General features: G+C 53.3%; 7 protein-coding genes across 7 annotated transcripts; 5 read left to right on the forward strand and 2 right to left on the reverse strand.

Annotated features, from left to right (window-relative positions):
* Positions 1–2,146: 2,146 nt before the first annotated feature.
* On the forward strand, positions 2,147–3,507 carry BDZ83DRAFT_569153 (GTPase-activating protein gyp10; the record flags this gene model as incomplete). Its single annotated transcript, XM_060504157.1, has 3 exons — positions 2,147–2,318; positions 2,393–2,548; positions 2,612–3,507. 3 exons carry the CDS (start codon positions 2,147–2,149, stop codon positions 3,505–3,507), a joined length of 1,224 nt encoding a protein of 407 aa, XP_060369138.1.
* Positions 3,508–3,698: 191 nt separating this feature from the next.
* Positions 3,699–5,733, reverse strand: BDZ83DRAFT_569246 (Vps52/Sac2 family protein; the record flags this gene model as incomplete). Its single annotated transcript, XM_060504169.1, has 2 exons — positions 3,699–5,236; positions 5,295–5,733. The coding sequence occupies 2 exons, from the start codon at positions 5,731–5,733 to the stop codon at positions 3,699–3,701; spliced, it is 1,977 nt and encodes a 658-aa protein (XP_060369139.1).
* A 1,634-nt stretch (positions 5,734–7,367) lies between these two features.
* BDZ83DRAFT_748543 (translation initiation factor eIF-5A) lies at positions 7,368–8,316 on the forward strand (the record flags this gene model as incomplete). Its single annotated transcript, XM_060513624.1, has 4 exons — positions 7,368–7,388; positions 7,702–7,968; positions 8,037–8,169; positions 8,246–8,316. 4 exons carry the CDS (start codon positions 7,368–7,370, stop codon positions 8,314–8,316), a joined length of 492 nt encoding a protein of 163 aa, XP_060369140.1.
* Positions 8,317–9,189: 873 nt separating this feature from the next.
* Positions 9,190–11,037, forward strand: BDZ83DRAFT_569034 (uncharacterized protein; the record flags this gene model as incomplete). Its single annotated transcript, XM_060504141.1, has 5 exons — positions 9,190–9,312; positions 9,373–9,885; positions 9,934–10,147; positions 10,197–10,565; positions 10,619–11,037. The coding sequence occupies 5 exons, from the start codon at positions 9,190–9,192 to the stop codon at positions 11,035–11,037; spliced, it is 1,638 nt and encodes a 545-aa protein (XP_060369141.1).
* Positions 11,038–11,839: 802 nt separating this feature from the next.
* BDZ83DRAFT_568928 (uncharacterized protein) lies at positions 11,840–12,408 on the forward strand (the record flags this gene model as incomplete). Its single annotated transcript, XM_060504133.1, has 3 exons — positions 11,840–12,022; positions 12,131–12,241; positions 12,322–12,408. Coding segments are annotated over 3 exons (381 nt in total), but the record flags the coding sequence as incomplete, so codon positions are not given.
* An 836-nt stretch (positions 12,409–13,244) lies between these two features.
* BDZ83DRAFT_648086 (Yip1 domain-containing protein) lies at positions 13,245–14,253 on the forward strand (the record flags this gene model as incomplete). Its single annotated transcript, XM_060510144.1, has 3 exons — positions 13,245–13,295; positions 13,364–13,754; positions 13,820–14,253. 3 exons carry the CDS (start codon positions 13,245–13,247, stop codon positions 14,251–14,253), a joined length of 876 nt encoding a protein of 291 aa, XP_060369143.1.
* A 191-nt stretch (positions 14,254–14,444) lies between these two features.
* Positions 14,445–15,638, reverse strand: BDZ83DRAFT_66559 (Rhodanese-like domain-containing protein). Its single transcript, XM_060511088.1, has 2 exons — positions 14,943–15,638; positions 14,445–14,856 (listed from the first exon to the last, which is right to left on the reverse strand). Exons 1-2 carry the CDS (start codon positions 15,286–15,288, stop codon positions 14,546–14,548), a joined length of 657 nt encoding a protein of 218 aa, XP_060369144.1. The 5' UTR covers positions 15,289–15,638; the 3' UTR covers positions 14,445–14,545.
* Positions 15,639–16,122: the final 484 nt, after the last annotated feature.

Below are 16,122 nucleotides of genomic sequence, written 5' to 3' on the forward strand. Positions count from 1 at the left end.
GCCGGCCATTTCCGTCGCATATTCGGATGCCTCCACTGTCTTACCCGTCCTTTCCCTCGGGCACTGTTTGACGTCTCCTCACGCAAATAGGGCCATGCCGGAGTGTCTTTACTTCCGTCCTTCTACGTATGTTTATCACAGACCTTCTCCATGGACCTTATCAGTCTTATTATGTTTACTTGGAGCTTTGTTCTGCACGGAATTTCGGGAAAACCCCTTCTGCTAATAGCCTGATGGAGCCCTCTCCAAGAGTCCTGACTGATACCAGGGGAGGAAATCAGTGCGGATCGGTCAATACACCTTCAAGGACCAGGGCTCGTGTGCGGGTCTGGAATACTCCAGAAAGGCAGGGGGCGCAGGACAACCAGCCAGGGGTTCTATTGCCATGGCTATTCTAAATTCTCTGCCACAGAACGTACAAGACGAGTCAGGATGCCAGATCATCATCCTCTACTTAGGTAGACGTGGTGTTCACGTTGTACAAGGTAAGTACTCTAGTCAAAGTAGGTATCCAAATGAAGTTTGAAGCATATTTGGTTCCCCATCCCAGGTTGAAGTAAGCAGGGACGGATACATTGAAAAGAGTTTCAAGCTGCCGATAGAACCGTCTCATTCAACGCCATCATTTCCAGACCCTGTCATGATTGAATCTCAGACATTGCCCAGCTCAATCCAAAAACATACAAAAGCCGACTTGTCGACCTTGGCAGCTGCCGGCTCTCAGCACAACTGTCTGACTCGAAGAGTCCCTCACTTGAATGGAACTGTGTTCATGCATGACAAAACCAGAGTCTCCTTTTTACGCCAATACCGTACCCAAGAGAGTCAACGGAGTGGCGGCTTCGGCCGCAGCATCACCAACGAGACAACTAGAAGATAACACTGGTGTGCGTCACGCAATAAACAACCGCCCTTACGTACTCAATATACCGAGACCATGATGCATGTCTGGCTTAGGCTGTCTCGGCTAGACACTGGCTGAATCGAGCTGCAGGACCCAAGACGAGGGCTCTGGTCCGGTAGTCGGCAATAAACGCATCTTCAGAGACTATGATCGATCTTACGACCGTTATGACCCTCATGGAATTGACGCCTTTCTTTGGGCCCATAAAGCGGGAGTGGCTTGGACTTTGCGATCGTGAGCTTGATAAACGGAACGGACCTTCATCTGAGCTGCCAGCGCAATAAACCGCCAACAACCTAGGTATCTCACACCTATCAAACTGAACTCCTCAAGTTGGGAAACCTGGTCTTTCCATCTCATGTAACCCCCTTGAAACCTCCACATTAGGCAGATAGTTAACGAGCTTGTCTCACGGATCGACTGAGGGTAGCGCAATAGGTTTGGTGACTTGTGCAACCGCCACAGGTAGACCTACATAAGGTAGTACCTGACCCAGGGCCTATCCAATGCAGCCGATGCCGGCCTTGAAGCACCTAAAGTAAGCTTCCGCATGGATAGGTGAATCGGTTTTCTGAGCCGAGCTTTACACAAGATCACCCAAATATATCGGCCCGGAATTTCGCTTCTCTTGGGCAATGACCCAAAGCTAGACAGCGTACCTTACCTTACCTTACCTTACCTTACTGTGATATCAAAGTAGTGTCCAAAGGCGTTTAATGACAGCTCAAGTCAGATTCGCCCTATCTGGACCGTGCGTCCCGTCCCGGCGATCCAGGCCATGGGGGCCGGGCGTCCCTGGTGAAGTTGCTCCAAACGTACGCTAAGCCTCGGCCTCAATGGTTCGAAACAGATCCATAGATCCGCTGTGGAGGAAACTCCGCTATAACCTGGCTTGTCACATTTGTGGCAGCTCTTGGACCTCCAGCTTCCCTGTTCTTACAACCAACCATCTGTCTCTCGCCGTCAGATCGTGGACGCGTGTGATGCATCACACTTCAACCTCAGCTTCAAACCGTTGAAGCCGTGTCCTAGAGCCAGTTCACCATTGTGGATTTCATGGGCTTCCTCGATACTTTGCCAAACCAGCGTCCGCAACGCTAGGCTATAGCGGCGCGCATACCTCTCCTGAGCTCGCAGCCACACGATGCGCACGCTCCCGTGACGAGCACACCCCTCGACTCCAACGACGCCTCGTGACGCCACATTTCTCGCAATCACAAAAGAGTCATTGAAACGATCTCGATGGCCGAAAAGAATGCTCTCGGCAGCTCTGTCTCTGCGGCCCCCGTAGATCAGGAACAGCGCAAGACAGACGATATCCTCGAGGCGTGCAAATGGCGGAACATAGAAGTCCTTAAGTGCCTGGCTAGTACCAAAGGCGGATTTCTTACCGACACCCTACGCCGGAAAGCCTGTCAGTAGTAAATCGTGCCAACCATGGCGCCATCGCCCTGCAACGCTCCGAGGCTAACGGAACATTCTGTGTAGGGCCTATACTGCTTGGCCTCCCAGATAGCGAGGATTTCCAGGACACAATCGCAGCTGGTATAGACGAGAAGGTCTCATGGAAAACCCTTCCAAGCCATAGAGATGAGGAACAAGTTGCGCTCGACGTTAACCGCGCCTTCATCTACTACCCGAATCGTGAGACCACCCGACAGGGACTTACGAACTCGCGAAAAGCAAGCTAACCAACTCCGCGTACAGACCAGAACGACACCGAACTCGAGAAGAGCAAAAGCGAGCTTTCCAACCTGATTGTCGAAGTCCTCCGTCGATACCCATACCTATGCTACTTCCAAGGCTACCATGACATCTGCCAAGTCTTCATGCTGGTCCTCGAACCACCATGGCGCGCTCGCCTCGTCTCGCGACTGTCGGTGCTGCGCATACGAGACTTCATGCTCACCAGCCTCGAGCCGACCGTCGCGCAGCTCAGGCTGATCCCCGACATCCTCAACGCCGCCGACCCGAAGCTCAAGCGCCACCTCTCCGGCACAGAACCCTTCTACGCCCTGGCGGGCACTCTGACCATGTACGCGCACGACATCCAGGCCTACGGCGACATCGCCCGCCTCTTTGATACCCTCCTCACCCGCGAACCCGTCTTCAGCATCTACATGTACGTCCAGATCGTCCTGAACCGCCGCGACGAGCTCTTCGACCAGGAGGAGGACGATCCGTCCATGCTCCACCTCATTCTCTCCAAGGTCCCGCAGAAGATGGACCTCGATGCGTTGATCACGAGCACGATTGCACTTTACGAGCGATACCCACCCGAGTCGCTCCCGCAGTGGCGCAAGATATCCAAAGCGAGCTCTTTAAGGACGGCGCGGTCCGTGGAGGGATGCTCAAAGCAGACCATGGACGAAGGACATGTATTTTTTCAGAAACAGCTAGCGGAGCTCAAGGCTCTCGAGCGCCGGCAAAGGCTCATGAAGGTAATGTGGGCGTACAGAAAGGGGGCCGCTGCCGCCGGACTGGCCGTTGTCATCGGTTTAGTGGCCGTATACCTGGGTAGAAGAAACCCCAGTCCCATAGCTGCAATGGCAGCTCTGTACAACAAGTGGTCCAACGGAACGACCTGGACGCATAACTTTTAGTCAAGAATGATTGGCGGCCTGAACAGCTTTGCAAGACTTGTGTCATCATGTACATTTAGATTCCCCCAGGTAGAGTAAAAAACAAAGGCTATCACACAAACTGATATGCCACTAGCAGTCAATAACGCCTATTGTTGCGCCAATGCCAAAGTAATCCAACAAACTGCTGTGTGCCTAGTACTGCGCTGTCTTCAAGGACCCTCCTGGAATGCCGCTTTGAGGCCCTCGAAATGCTCCTGCTGCTCCGTACCCAATTTTCCGCCAACGTCGCTGATGATGGTCGAAATCAACGAATAATTGTTATAAAGAAACCTTTCCCGCTTACGCTTGTCGCTGAAAGACTGACTGTACCGCGTCAAGAAAGCCTCTGCCTCTGACCGCAGACGACGCAAGCTGGTTACCACTGGCTCATCGTCTCCTGCCTCTGTGCTCAGTGCCAGAACTCCCTGCAAGATCTGTCCAAACCTCTGGGTGACGAGATGCGGCGCGGCGGATAGCTTATTCTGATCCGCCGCCCTGGGTTTTGTGGGTAACGTGTTCATCAACTGCCGCAATGATTCACAGTGGTGATCCATGACAACTTGCAGTCTTGGCCATAGAAGCATCGTTGTCATGTTTATGTAGCCGTCCACGGCTGGCACTTTGCGTCGCTGTAGTTCGAAAGCAAGATGCTGATTGATGCGGATGCTCAATAGCAGCCCCAGAGCGTCGTACGATTCGGCAGTAAGCGTCCTGGTGAGGGTTTTGCCCAGCGCAAATGTGGGTTCGAAGATGTAGTTGAACTGTCGCGACACCGCTTGCAGAGACAATGGCGGCGAGAAGAAGGCGGCTAAGAATGTGTACTCCGCGGTGGCGTTGTCGATGAGTGCCAGGTTGAAGTTCCTGAAAGGCACCTCTAGATAATGTGTTGTCTGGTCTTCCTCGGCCAGGTAAGAGGAGATCGCTGCGGCGTTCCCCGATTTCAGGAGATCAATACGCCTTCCCAAGTTAAAGGCATCATGAGGCGGCCCAGCTGGTTTTGTGGCAGACAACACCGTGGCTCTCCGCGTGGGCTCCTCGTGTCCGAGAACGTCGTTCTTGTCGAGAATGTGCAGCTTAAGCTTTTCCAAGGCCCTTTGATATCGTCCAAATTGGTTTGCGTAATACCATCGCATGGTATTCATGTAAGCCTGACTGATCTCTTCTGCGAGAGTAGCATGATGCTTGTGTAAGAAGGTGTATAAGTCTTTGAACTTCAAGAAGTTCTGCTGTTGGATTATTTGGGCGTTGATGTGAGGGGATCGTAAGGCCTTGATCTGGGCGACAATGAAGTCCCGTATCCGCTCGACGGCTTTCATTGTCAGTTTTTCCAATAGGGGACCAAGGTCGGCCCAAGCCTTGCTCTCTCCCTGGTTCGAAACCGACTTTTTGTATGCTGAAGCTCGTTTGTCCACTTCCGCTAGCATCTTCACCCATGTCTCGTCGATTTGGCCCTCGGATATCTTGGACACCACATGGGGAGAGACGCTGAGCTCCTCGACAACTGGACCAAAAGCTTTTTCGACTGCTTTTCGATTGTCTAGCCTCACGTTCATTGCCGCGGAGCGTGATTGCAGGCTTTCGATATCTGCGGAGACGGCCGCGAGGTCATTACGGAAGCTTGTCAGATTGGTCTCTACTGAGCCTAGAACCCCATCGCATGCTGCAATTGATCGATGCAAGTCCTCGAATTGGGCTTTGCTCGCTTCAACTGAATTCAAAGATTAGCAATCTGCGAACAGTTGAGCCAGCCAATAGGGAGCTCATACACTCCTCTGCGGTTTGCCGCCGGTAGCTATCCGCATCGCTGCTATCGATCTCATCGGAGCTTGCAAGCTCTCGCAAGCTCAGCCCTTCGAATTGGAAGTCTAGTTCAAGGTCATTTTCGCTTATTGTGATTGTTGTTGCCTCAGATGTGGGCGCTGTATCTAGGATCTGGCCCAAGATCTCGACCGAATCTGGTCCGTCGTAGGTTGTCTGGGACTGTTTCAAGCCTGAGCCATTGACTCTCCGTGAAGCTAGGAAGGAGTTCGAGGAATCGTTGGAGACGAGTGAGAGTTGTGAGCCTCGTGGTGTGATGCCAGGTCGTTGAGAGGTCACATAGGGGCTGCTGGAGGTTCGTCGCGGAAGGGGAGAGTATGGTCGGCTGCCAGGCTGCGACGCTGAGGGAGACGAGTTCGACTGCGCTGCAAGTCGATCAAGCCACATGGTGGACTTGTGGTATGGAGAGGCTAAGAAGCGATGTGGTCGACAGGACGGAGCAACATGTCATCGAGGGTTCGCAAATCGCACGGATGATGTTGTAGAATCGAGAGGGATCGGCGTCTGGCTTCTTTGAAAGATGTACACCTGTGACATTGGTTACCTACCTTACCCCCAGGAGGCAGTTGACAAGGCTGGACGGCCTTAGGAGAGCGACGTGTTCTCATTGGATGAGCGACCAGTGACAAGCACCAGCCACAGGATACGTATCCACGGGAGCTTCCTGTGGCGTGGCAGGGGTCGGGCCCTTTGTCTTCGAGGGGTCGAAGTCTGGAAAGTGCGGGGCAGAATTGTGAGTGAAGGCCGGCGGCAAACAACCTGGAAACGTGCGGGGCAGGACTATGGATGGGCAATTGAAGAGCAATTAACGGCCCATTGATGCGTCTGGTATGGATGGGAGAGAGGCTGCACACATGTCGTGCAGAATCCGCGACATCTCCAAGGTAATCGTAGCTCAGACTGCTGGGACAGTGTCGGAGGGAAGCTCCTGCATGCTACAATGTGAATGCATATCTTTGGGCGCGAAGGGGTGCGTAAACCTCACGGAGCTCTCGTCTTAGATACAGGAATTGGTTACGGAAGAACCTGCCACAATGTCCGGACAATGATATCCCTGAAGATGTCTACCTTGCCTAGTCGGGTAGGTATCCAGGTACGACAGCTTCCCGTCAGGTTGTTCGAAACTCCGGCGCATACCGTCAAAATCCATTCCTCCAGTCCGGACCTTCTCTTGCCAAAGTGGGAGGCTAATATCGGAGGTCAACGAGGATGGCAGGTAAGGCAGAGAGAAGCAAGGGTTACTGGCCCGCGAGGTTTTGGCATGGCGGCATTAGCGCCCAAAAAAGGTTGTTGCCACAGGGCCGGTGGACTGTGCCCATGTGCTTCATTGTCCTTCGGGTAACCCTGTGAAGGGGAAATCATTCTGACCGATTGAGTCTTTAGGAGACGGGAGGGAACCTGGAAACCCTCAAACATCCTCGCCGACCTGGCCTGGCGTGTCTGGCTGGATCAAATAGGGGGCATTGCACAGGCGGCCAGCGACCAAAAAATTGAGCAAGCGGCGTCCAGTTGTTGCGGGATAGGAGCTTCAGCTCCTACGCGGTGTGGTGTCTTCGGCGTAGGGAAGGTAGGAAGGCCCATAAGTAGATGGCAGACGGAAGAACCTAGATGGGTACTTTGTACACCGCAGAGTCATCCACTGGCGACAATGTCACTCGAGGAGGGGTCTGACAGGTTCAATCTGTGAAAAGAAAGGGAAGAAAGCCCACACTCCACCTTTTTTTCACAGCGAAAGTGCTCCCTGCACCTGTCCCACACAACGCTTGGGAAGCCACGGACAGAGACTGAGAGGGGCGCGAATCTGGGCCTAGGAGTGAAAAAAACCAATAATAAAACCAGGAAAAAAATTATCTACTCCCGCCTCGCCTTCCTTTTTTCCCCTCCATTTCCCCCCTCTGCCCGCTCTCTTCCTTTCACAACTCTCCCCCCTCAAAAAAATATCAGCCGTCTTTTGCTGGGTAATTCCGCCTGTCGACATCTTCCCTTCGATTTTTTAGACATCTTCCAGTCAATCCTTCAAAATGTCCAACGACGACGCCCAGGTGAGTCTTTTGCGACAGCTCTATTACCCCCCTCCGTGCCCTGTCTCTTTTGGTGGTGGTGGTTGTGCTGGTCGAATGCGATCGATGTCGGTTGCTTTGGCGAAAATCGACCACCCCGCATCCACATTGGCGAGAGAGCCCCGCGGATGCTTCAACGCACCACGGCTCTGCACAGAAACTCGGGCAACACACGACGCATACGAGCATCAAATACCACACCAATTTCGATCACATCCTCCTGCCATCATCATTGTGCCGAACGACGCACATATTTTGGAGTTGGCCAAATCGCTAACGCATCATCTCCAAACAGCATGAGATGACCTTCGAGTCCACCGACGCCGGTGCGTCTCTCACCTTCCCCATGCAGTGCTCTGCTCTGCGCAAGAACGGTCACGTCGTCATCAAGGGCCGCCCCTGCAAGATCGTCGACATGTCTACCTCCAAGACTGGCAAGCACGGTCACGCCAAGGTTCACTTGGTCGCCATCGACATCTTCACCGGCAAGAAGCTTGAGGATCTTTCTCCCTCCACCCACAACATGGACGTCCCCAACGTCTCCCGCAAGGAGTTCCAGCTCGTAAGTTGCCACAAGTCTTGTCACACCTCCGAGATGGCCCTTGTATTCTAACAGGACACCCTCCATAGATCGATATCTCCGACGATGGTTTCCTCTCCCTCATGAACGACGATGGTGACCTCAAGGACGATGTCCGTGTTCCCGACGGCGAGATTGGTGAGAAGATCAACAAGCTCTTCAAGATTGACGAGAAGGACACCAGTAAGACTTCCCACCCCTCATGACGACAAGCTCGCCGAGCAACACAAGAGACGTCATAACTAACTGAGAACTACAGACGTCGTCATTCTTACCGCCATGGGTGAGGAGGCCGCCGTTGAGGCCAAGGAGGCCCCCAAGCAGGGTTAAGCACTGCAACTCTACCATATCATCAGACAATGACTTCCACAAGCGCTCAATTCAAGCGGCCTTGCTGGCAGATGTTGGCAGACTGGGGACATTTCTTGCGATATTTCTTGGCGCTTCGAAATTAACGGTATCCCCGTCAGTCGCTGCGTAGGCTATATCTGGACAGGACTTGATACTGGGTACGCGAACTTGACAACTGCAAGACATGTCGCACGACTTTTTTCCTTTGTTTTGTCTGTCCCACAGACTCTTAACGACGATCAGACTAGCAATGGGATAGGTGAAAAAAATGGGAGAGCCTCGCGGTGGCAGCAGATTTGTCCGATGGAAAAGCGGTACATATCTCCACCACGCGGTCTCTGTTTTTCGTTCAAACTCTACGTACAGTTTTAAGTGAAAGCGCCAAATGTGTAATGTCCATAAAAGTGATTTGAGTACAAGCTGCATGCTGCTGCTCCTACACCTGTACGCCATGCCTCGTTTATCTACGTACAAGACCCGGGAAGCTTTGATCAGCTCCTTTTCGTGATGACGGCGTAACTATGTCTAGGCTGACTATCGTGGATCGTGAGTGTGAGTGAGCCGAACTCAGACGTTTAAGCTACTTCACACTATAATGCAACTTATCTAAAACTAAAGGCTTGAAATGCGTTTCCATAGTCCCCAGTGATCACTTTGAATTGTTGTTCCGAGGATAATATAACACGGGCGCTTTATTGTGACGAACTGCCTGCCAGGTTCCGCCTGCCTGGTGAAGGTACGTCCCAAGAAACGGGCACCGCGCACTGTCAAAAACTTCACCAATGCGGTGACGCTTTTGCCTGGATCAACTTCTCAACCAAGTACGACCAACATATCATCAGCCAGAGCACCATGGCCCCGGAGAGGGATCTTCACAAGTTTCCAAAAGGAGAACGCTGTGAATTCTGCGGTTCTCGCAAATGGTACCTCGAAAATGGTTTGAGATTCTGCGCTAAGGAAGGCCACCAGCTTCAAGTTTGTCCAAGCCATGCTCTGCATCATCTATGATGAGCCGCAGCTCACACTTCAAACCAGGGATATGTTGAATTTGACCTCGGCGATGAGGATTTCGGACAGAAGGGTCGAGTAGCTCGGAAGGAGAAGCAAACCAAGGAGCGGATCAGACGAGTGCTCACCGGCCAACAAGCACGAGATTTGTATCTTGAGTGCCTGCAGCTTATCCTGAGAGAGCAGGTAATTTGGCTGGTCGCCGCAAAGGGGCATAAGCCGGAACTAGAAACAGTTGTCCGCGATCTTTGGGATCTCCGCATCTCCGGAGCTGCGACAGCTGTTCAGGATGACTCGGCCTCGGAGGGGGAGCCCTCCCTATTCAGCTCGCAACTCGACCTCGCCCAGGATGAGGAACACCAGTCTCGGAATCGAAGAGCACAGGGCTGGAAGGGAGAGAATGGGAGCGAGTGGCCGGCACCCCGAATAATTGACACATTGGGTCTTTGCTTCCTGGGGTGCATGTTGCTGAGGATACCCACGCGCATTGGTGATCTTTGCAAATGGGCGAGAGGGGGAAGCATCCCGTACAAAGAAGCTGTTGGTACTATCTTGAACCATATCTGAATGCTCCCTAACCAGTCATAGTACCGCCAGCTACCTCAGGAGATGCGTGATCGGTTGCCAACTTGGTACACGACACCACTCAAGTCGACAAGCCTAGCTGCTTTCGATAATGGAGAACTGCACGCTTCAGTCATGAATCTGGCCTTATCATATCACCTCAACTACAACATGATCTTCCCACCGCTCAACGATGTACTAATGACATTACAGTATGCACGTGAGCTGGGCCTGCCTAGTAGGTCCTCTAGCTGCGCCAAAAGATGGACTCGACTGACGACTCCCAGTTGAGACGGTAGCGATTGCGCGCCGCGTTCCGCCTATCGCCAACTTGACCTTCAGTTTTCCGCTGGAGAAGATCCGGATCCGTCTCATAAATCAACCAGAAATTCTCCTCGTCACCATCCTTGTCCTTGCTGCGATGCACTGTTTTCCACTCGAGGATAGCATGCCAGCTCCTCAAGACGGAAACAACTTCATCGTGCCTAAGCTCGACTGGAAAGAGTGGAAGAGGATAATGACTTCAGCCTTGGCTCCAGATGAAGCTACGTCTATCGTTGATTACACAGAGGTTACGGCGTCTCAGATCACATCGATGAGCCCGGAAGAGCTGGATGAGTACTTTGCACAACTTTCACTGCTGACTGAAGCACAAAGTAAGTTCAAGTCCCCTTGGGTTTGCTGAATCCGGTGGTTGACAATGACTTAGCCGAAGAGACACTACTCGCGAGATACTTCCCCGTCGGCGAGCAAGTCCACAAACAGACAGTGTCCGAGACAACAGGTGAAGACATGGCCGGAAGGTTGCGCGCTGTTCAAACACAGGCAACATCGTTTTTCGACTCAGATACACATGACAGACATGGGGAGGAGAGTTTGAGAACCAGTCGATATCACTCGTACAAATCAGAGGAAGACCTTCCTCCCATAGGTAGGGATTTCTTTCAGCTGGCGGCGCGGCTGGCAGGGCTGTCCGTCCCAATGTTGGTGCGAGCCGTCAATATGCTCGAGGGCCACATCGTGACCTGGCAAAAGGAGCAACGCAGGGCAGCCAGCGAAAGACGTGAACGATCGCGGTCTTTCGTGCCTATGGAGTCGGATACTGAGCAGCCAACATATACTGAGTAATACTGCGTTTGGATGAAGGTCATTACGGTCTGTGATACGCCTCACTCAAGACGTCGGGGTTGATGGGCATGTAAGTCCTCTTATCACCCTAGTATGGGCACGATGCACAAGTTGGAATTATCAGCGTTTAGATACCCTTACATTAGGAAAAAGTCTATGTCCAGAGCGAAATTTGAAAACCGTATATCTCGTCCTTGTTGTCCTCAGTATTGGCACATCTTGTATGAGCTAAAGACCACTTCCGATCCATCGGCATGTGTGTTCCAGGGCGAAGAAGAAGAGGATAACGGAGAAATTGAGGATGAGCCTGTTGAATGAAGCCTTGAAGTAAGTTATCGCAACCCAAGTGTGAGGTGGGTCACACTGGGCAGACCCATGATTCCCACAGGGCGCCTTCCGCAGCCCGCTCACTTTTGCACATACTTGGACGCTTGGACCATGTCTGTACCCGCGTGCCCTAATTAGGGCTTGTCGGTCGCTCGCGCCGCAACCTCAACACTCATTCTCAAGCCCGCCCCACCAATTATTTGCCGCGATCACCAGAACTTTCTCGGTAACAACAGCCAGTTCACGAACGTCGGCAAGAGTAAGTGATGAGAGCCCCCTGCACGGCAAGACGGCGTCATGCTGCGCGTCGTTGCTCTGATTGTTGGGTTTTGGCGATGCTAACGATATTTTGCGTGTAGTGCAGATGTGAGCCAACCCCCGAACACCCCTCCCGCCCGATCCCGAGCGCAACAAAATCTCTTTCCATGCGAAGACGAAGTCCGAAGACGCCGATTGTACTGACGATGGTGGTTGCAGTTTCGTGAAGACCCTGACGGGTAAGACCATTACCCTTGAGGTCGAGTCCTCCGACACGATCGACAATGTCAAGTCCAAGATCCAGGACAAGGAGGGCATCCCCCCTGACCAGCAGCGCCTGATCTTCGCTGGCAAGCAGCTTGAGGATGGCCGCACCCTCTCCGACTACAACATCCAGAAGGTTAGTCTCATTGCGCGGGACAATTGAAAAGAGGGGGAGAAAAGCACTCGGGTCGCTGGGGATATTGATGATGGGTCAAAAAGACATGGAAACTGACACGCCAAACAGGAGTCCACCCTCCACTTGGTCCTCCGCCTCCGTGGTGGTATCATTGAGCCCTCTCTTAAGGCTCTTGCCTCCAAGTTCAACTGCGACAAGATGATCTGCCGCAAGTGCTACGTAAGTAGCCTCTACTCTCATCCCCCGCCAACTGAGGTCGGCCTTGCGACCCAAGCAAAACCTAACATGGAATCATATAGGCTCGTCTTCCCCCCCGTGCGACCAACTGCCGTAAGCGCAAGTGCGGTCACACCAACCAGCTCCGCCCCAAGAAGAAGCTCAAATAGACGATTCATTACGGTTGCGGCGTCACGGGTTCTGGCATTCTGGAGAGGATGGCAGGGATACGAATTTTCCTGGGCTTTGTGGTAGCATTACTTTCCATCGGCAAGCAGTTCGTCGAATAAAAACTGAATTGGTCGCCCTCCTACCTCAAATGTCAAAAGGAAACACAACCCGGATTACCCCGTTTATGCCTTGTCGTACATCAACAATGATGTTTGGAGGCTGAGAGAAAAATCGTTTGGCGAGAGAGCGCGCCTAGGCGTCCTGAGTGCAGCATGGAGATGCTAATGAGCATGAGAGACGTACTATGATGGATGCAGGATGGCGACTGACCTGCCTCACAATGCTCCATTGACTACAGTGTAAAATTAACACAGTAGCGAAATACAGAGCCTCAGAACCACATGCAGTTCAAATTGGTGATGCACGTCATGCATGTGAATTTCGTGATTGTAATCTTATCAGATACCTAGTGCCGAATGCTTCTATTGAAATTCATCTCAGCACAGAGCAAATTGACGTGTGCTTGCATAAAACTGGGACGTGAATTATCCGCATTAGTGCAACACTGGTTTGGCTCTTACAGGGATGTGTACCTAAGTGGAGACTATTCTTCTCAGGGAGCTGCAGGGCCAAACTGCATATGTGGGATTACGACACCTTGTCCAAAGCTCTAGGTATTCGTACCTACACACGTATCGAACATCCCAACTTGTCCGACTTCACGATCCCCAACGACGACGACCCAGCCGGTCAGAAGCCGATTTTGACAACTCGTCAAGGCATACAGCAGTGTCGGAAACCAAGGGCAGATTCTTCTCAGCTTCGATAACCAATCATGTCACGGTCTGGGTCCGGATACGACGCTGTCGTGGACGTCGACGACGAGGTGAGAGCTCCCTTCCCCTACTTCTTCCTCACAAACGACCTCAAAACTAATCGCACTTCCTTTTGCAGGGCGACCTTGGCCATACCGACCTCCAGGACGATCTCGAATTTCACAGCTCCAACTTCAATGACGCGACGCCGGGAACTCGCAAGGCGCCTGCATCAGGCCTCCCACCGCCAGCGACAGCGTCGTCCGGCTCCTCGAAGCGCTTCCTCTGGAGCATCAACTTTTACGCCCAGTACTTTGACGTCGATACCTCCGCCGTTCTCTCTCGCTGTTGGGCTGCGCTTTACCCGCGCGCAAACTTCCTTGACGTCTTGGAGGGAAACCCGGACCTCTACGGCCCCTTCTGGATCGCCACGACCGTCGTCCTGATCCTTTTCCTCGGCGGCACCATCAGCCAGTACCTCGCGAGCACAGGGTCTGGCCCGTTTGCCTACGACTTCAAGCTCTTGAGTGGTAAGGCTCCTTGACAATGAGCTTACAATCCTCTATGATGATCACTGACACACTTCTCCTCACAGGCGCCGCCGGTCTGATCTACGGCTACACGCTCTTCGTCCCCGTTGCCCTCTACCTCGCCCTGCGCTACTTCGGCTCCGAGTCCGCCAACCTCCTCGAGCAGTGGGCCCTCTACGGCTACGCCAACCTCATCTGGATCCCCGTCGCTCTCATCAGCTGGTCCCCCATCAACATCCTCAACTGGGTGTTCGTCGCAGTCGGCTGCGGTCTCTCCGTCGCCTTCCTCCTCCGCAACCTTTACCCCGTCCTCAGCGCCACCGACCACCAGACGAGCAAGATCCTGCTCGTCGTCGTCGTCGCCCTCCACCTCGGCCTCTCGCTGGCCATCAAGATCCTCTTCTTCGCCCACGGCAGCCCCGTCGCGAGCAAGGACCCCGCTGCGCCGCCCGCCGCGCCCGCCAACCCCCCTGCCGAGGGAGCGCCTCCCACCTTTTGATTTACCCTTGTGGTTCTGCAAGGTCACCGCTAGGAGAACCTTTCGGAGATTGTCATAGAAGAGCGTGCGAAAGGAGCTCGTCACTTGCATTTTGTCTACTTTTGGAACATGGGGGATGCTGTGTCATCCACCGGAGTGTAGGGTTTCATGTACCATATCTGTACAACGAATATCATGATCAAAAGTCGCCGTCTATCTTGCCATCCCGTGTGCCGCGCCGTGTCGTATGACACTCGCCTCAGGACTTTATTCATACATTCCCTCAACCCCGTGACAAGAAACCCGACGCTAATCAATCCTGCCCAATTTGCTTTCCACCCTTCTCAACCTCTCCCCCCTTCTTCGCCCAGTCCAGCCAGCTACCGGGGTACTCCCCGACCTTGGACCACCCAGCATCCCTCGCCAGCGTCGCCAGCGCCCGGCTCCGCACGCCGGCCTTACAATAGAACACCAGCTCCGTGTCCTTGCTCGGGCGAGGGTACCCGTACCGGTCCTCAAAGTCCTCGTCGGCGATGAGGAAGCTCTCGGGCGCCGTGGCGACGGGGATGTTGAGTGCCGTGGGGATGCGGCCTGTTTCTACTAGTTCGTGCGGTTCGCGGGCATCTATAAAGCGGGAAAGGGTTTAAGTTAGCCAAATGGATGTTTTTCATGGTGATTATCTGCCTGTGATTGTAAAGTAAGAAACGTACCGACAATGACGACGTTGCCGGGATCCTTGGCCAGCTCCGCCATCTGCTCAAAGTCCCAGATCTTGCTCCCGTTCGCCGAGATCTGGTGGTAGTCGTCCTCCACCCTCTCCTTCTCCGAGGAGAAGTAGCGTGCCGTCGCATTCTGGTTCGTCGTCACTGCAGCAGCATGAGCAGCCCTCAATCGCAGAGGAGTCGTAATTGCCTTTCCCGGAACGACGCGGGCCGAGACAGTCGACGCCGCCGCGGCAGCAAAGTACCGTCTGGTCGTGGCCGCCGCTGTCGGGGCGCGGGCGAGCTGAATGCTCGCGCGGAGGGCGTTGGCGCATATGCTCTTGGTGGAAGCCATTCTCTTTCCTTCTCTCTTTCCTTCTCTCTTTCGTTTATTGGTGGGGCCAAGGAGTTGACTTGATGGGATGGAAATCCCGCGACCGTCAAAAGCGAATAGAGGACGTTTCGGGGACGGGGGTAGCTAAGGAACTTGGGAGTCGGAGCTTGGAGCTTTGAACTGACTGCGGGAAGCTCCAGCGGGTTTCCTTTCGACCAGGGAACGGCGGGGCGCCGGGGACCTGGCGTGCAGCGCTGATGACAGCCAGTGCTGCCCGCATTGTCGTCCAGCACTGACCGGTCTCCACTGATATTAGTCGGGCGGGCTTCAGCTCTGTTCGACGACCTGGCTTTTACCGGTTTCTTGTCAATTGCGTCTACCTCGCCGACCTTGATATATTGTCCTCTTCGGCGCTTTCTCACTACCAATATCCATCCAGTGAGAGAAGATGAAATTGGTCCGGCACCAACAACTGCTTGCGTGGCCTATTGGTGTCCATTCGGCATTCATCTCTAGATGCCAAGGAGCTTCTTATCTCCATCAGCCTTGATGCATTAGGGGGGCTCAAACATATTTTGAGTTGTTTTTTTAGCATTGGCTCTAAACTGAGTCTATCATCACCCAGCATCATTCAGATCGGCCGTATACCCAATGTCCATCCTTGCCTGGGGATCGTAATCCCTAGACAACCCAAAGTCCGCGGCATCGCCCGCTCTTTTTAGGACTATTCTCCTGAAAAATTATGTACACATAAACGTCTATTACAAGTTTTAGTCTAGGGGTCTGGCGTTGACCAATCTCGACTCGAGTTTTACGAGCCACCCGTTCCGAGAGTCGATTAAAGTGGCGTCTGAC

This window comes from Colletotrichum acutatum (assembly GCF_030867785.1).
Source record: "Colletotrichum acutatum strain CBS 112980 chromosome Unknown BDZ83scaffold_13, whole genome shotgun sequence".
Lineage (NCBI taxonomy): Eukaryota > Fungi > Ascomycota > Sordariomycetes > Glomerellales > Glomerellaceae > Colletotrichum > Colletotrichum acutatum.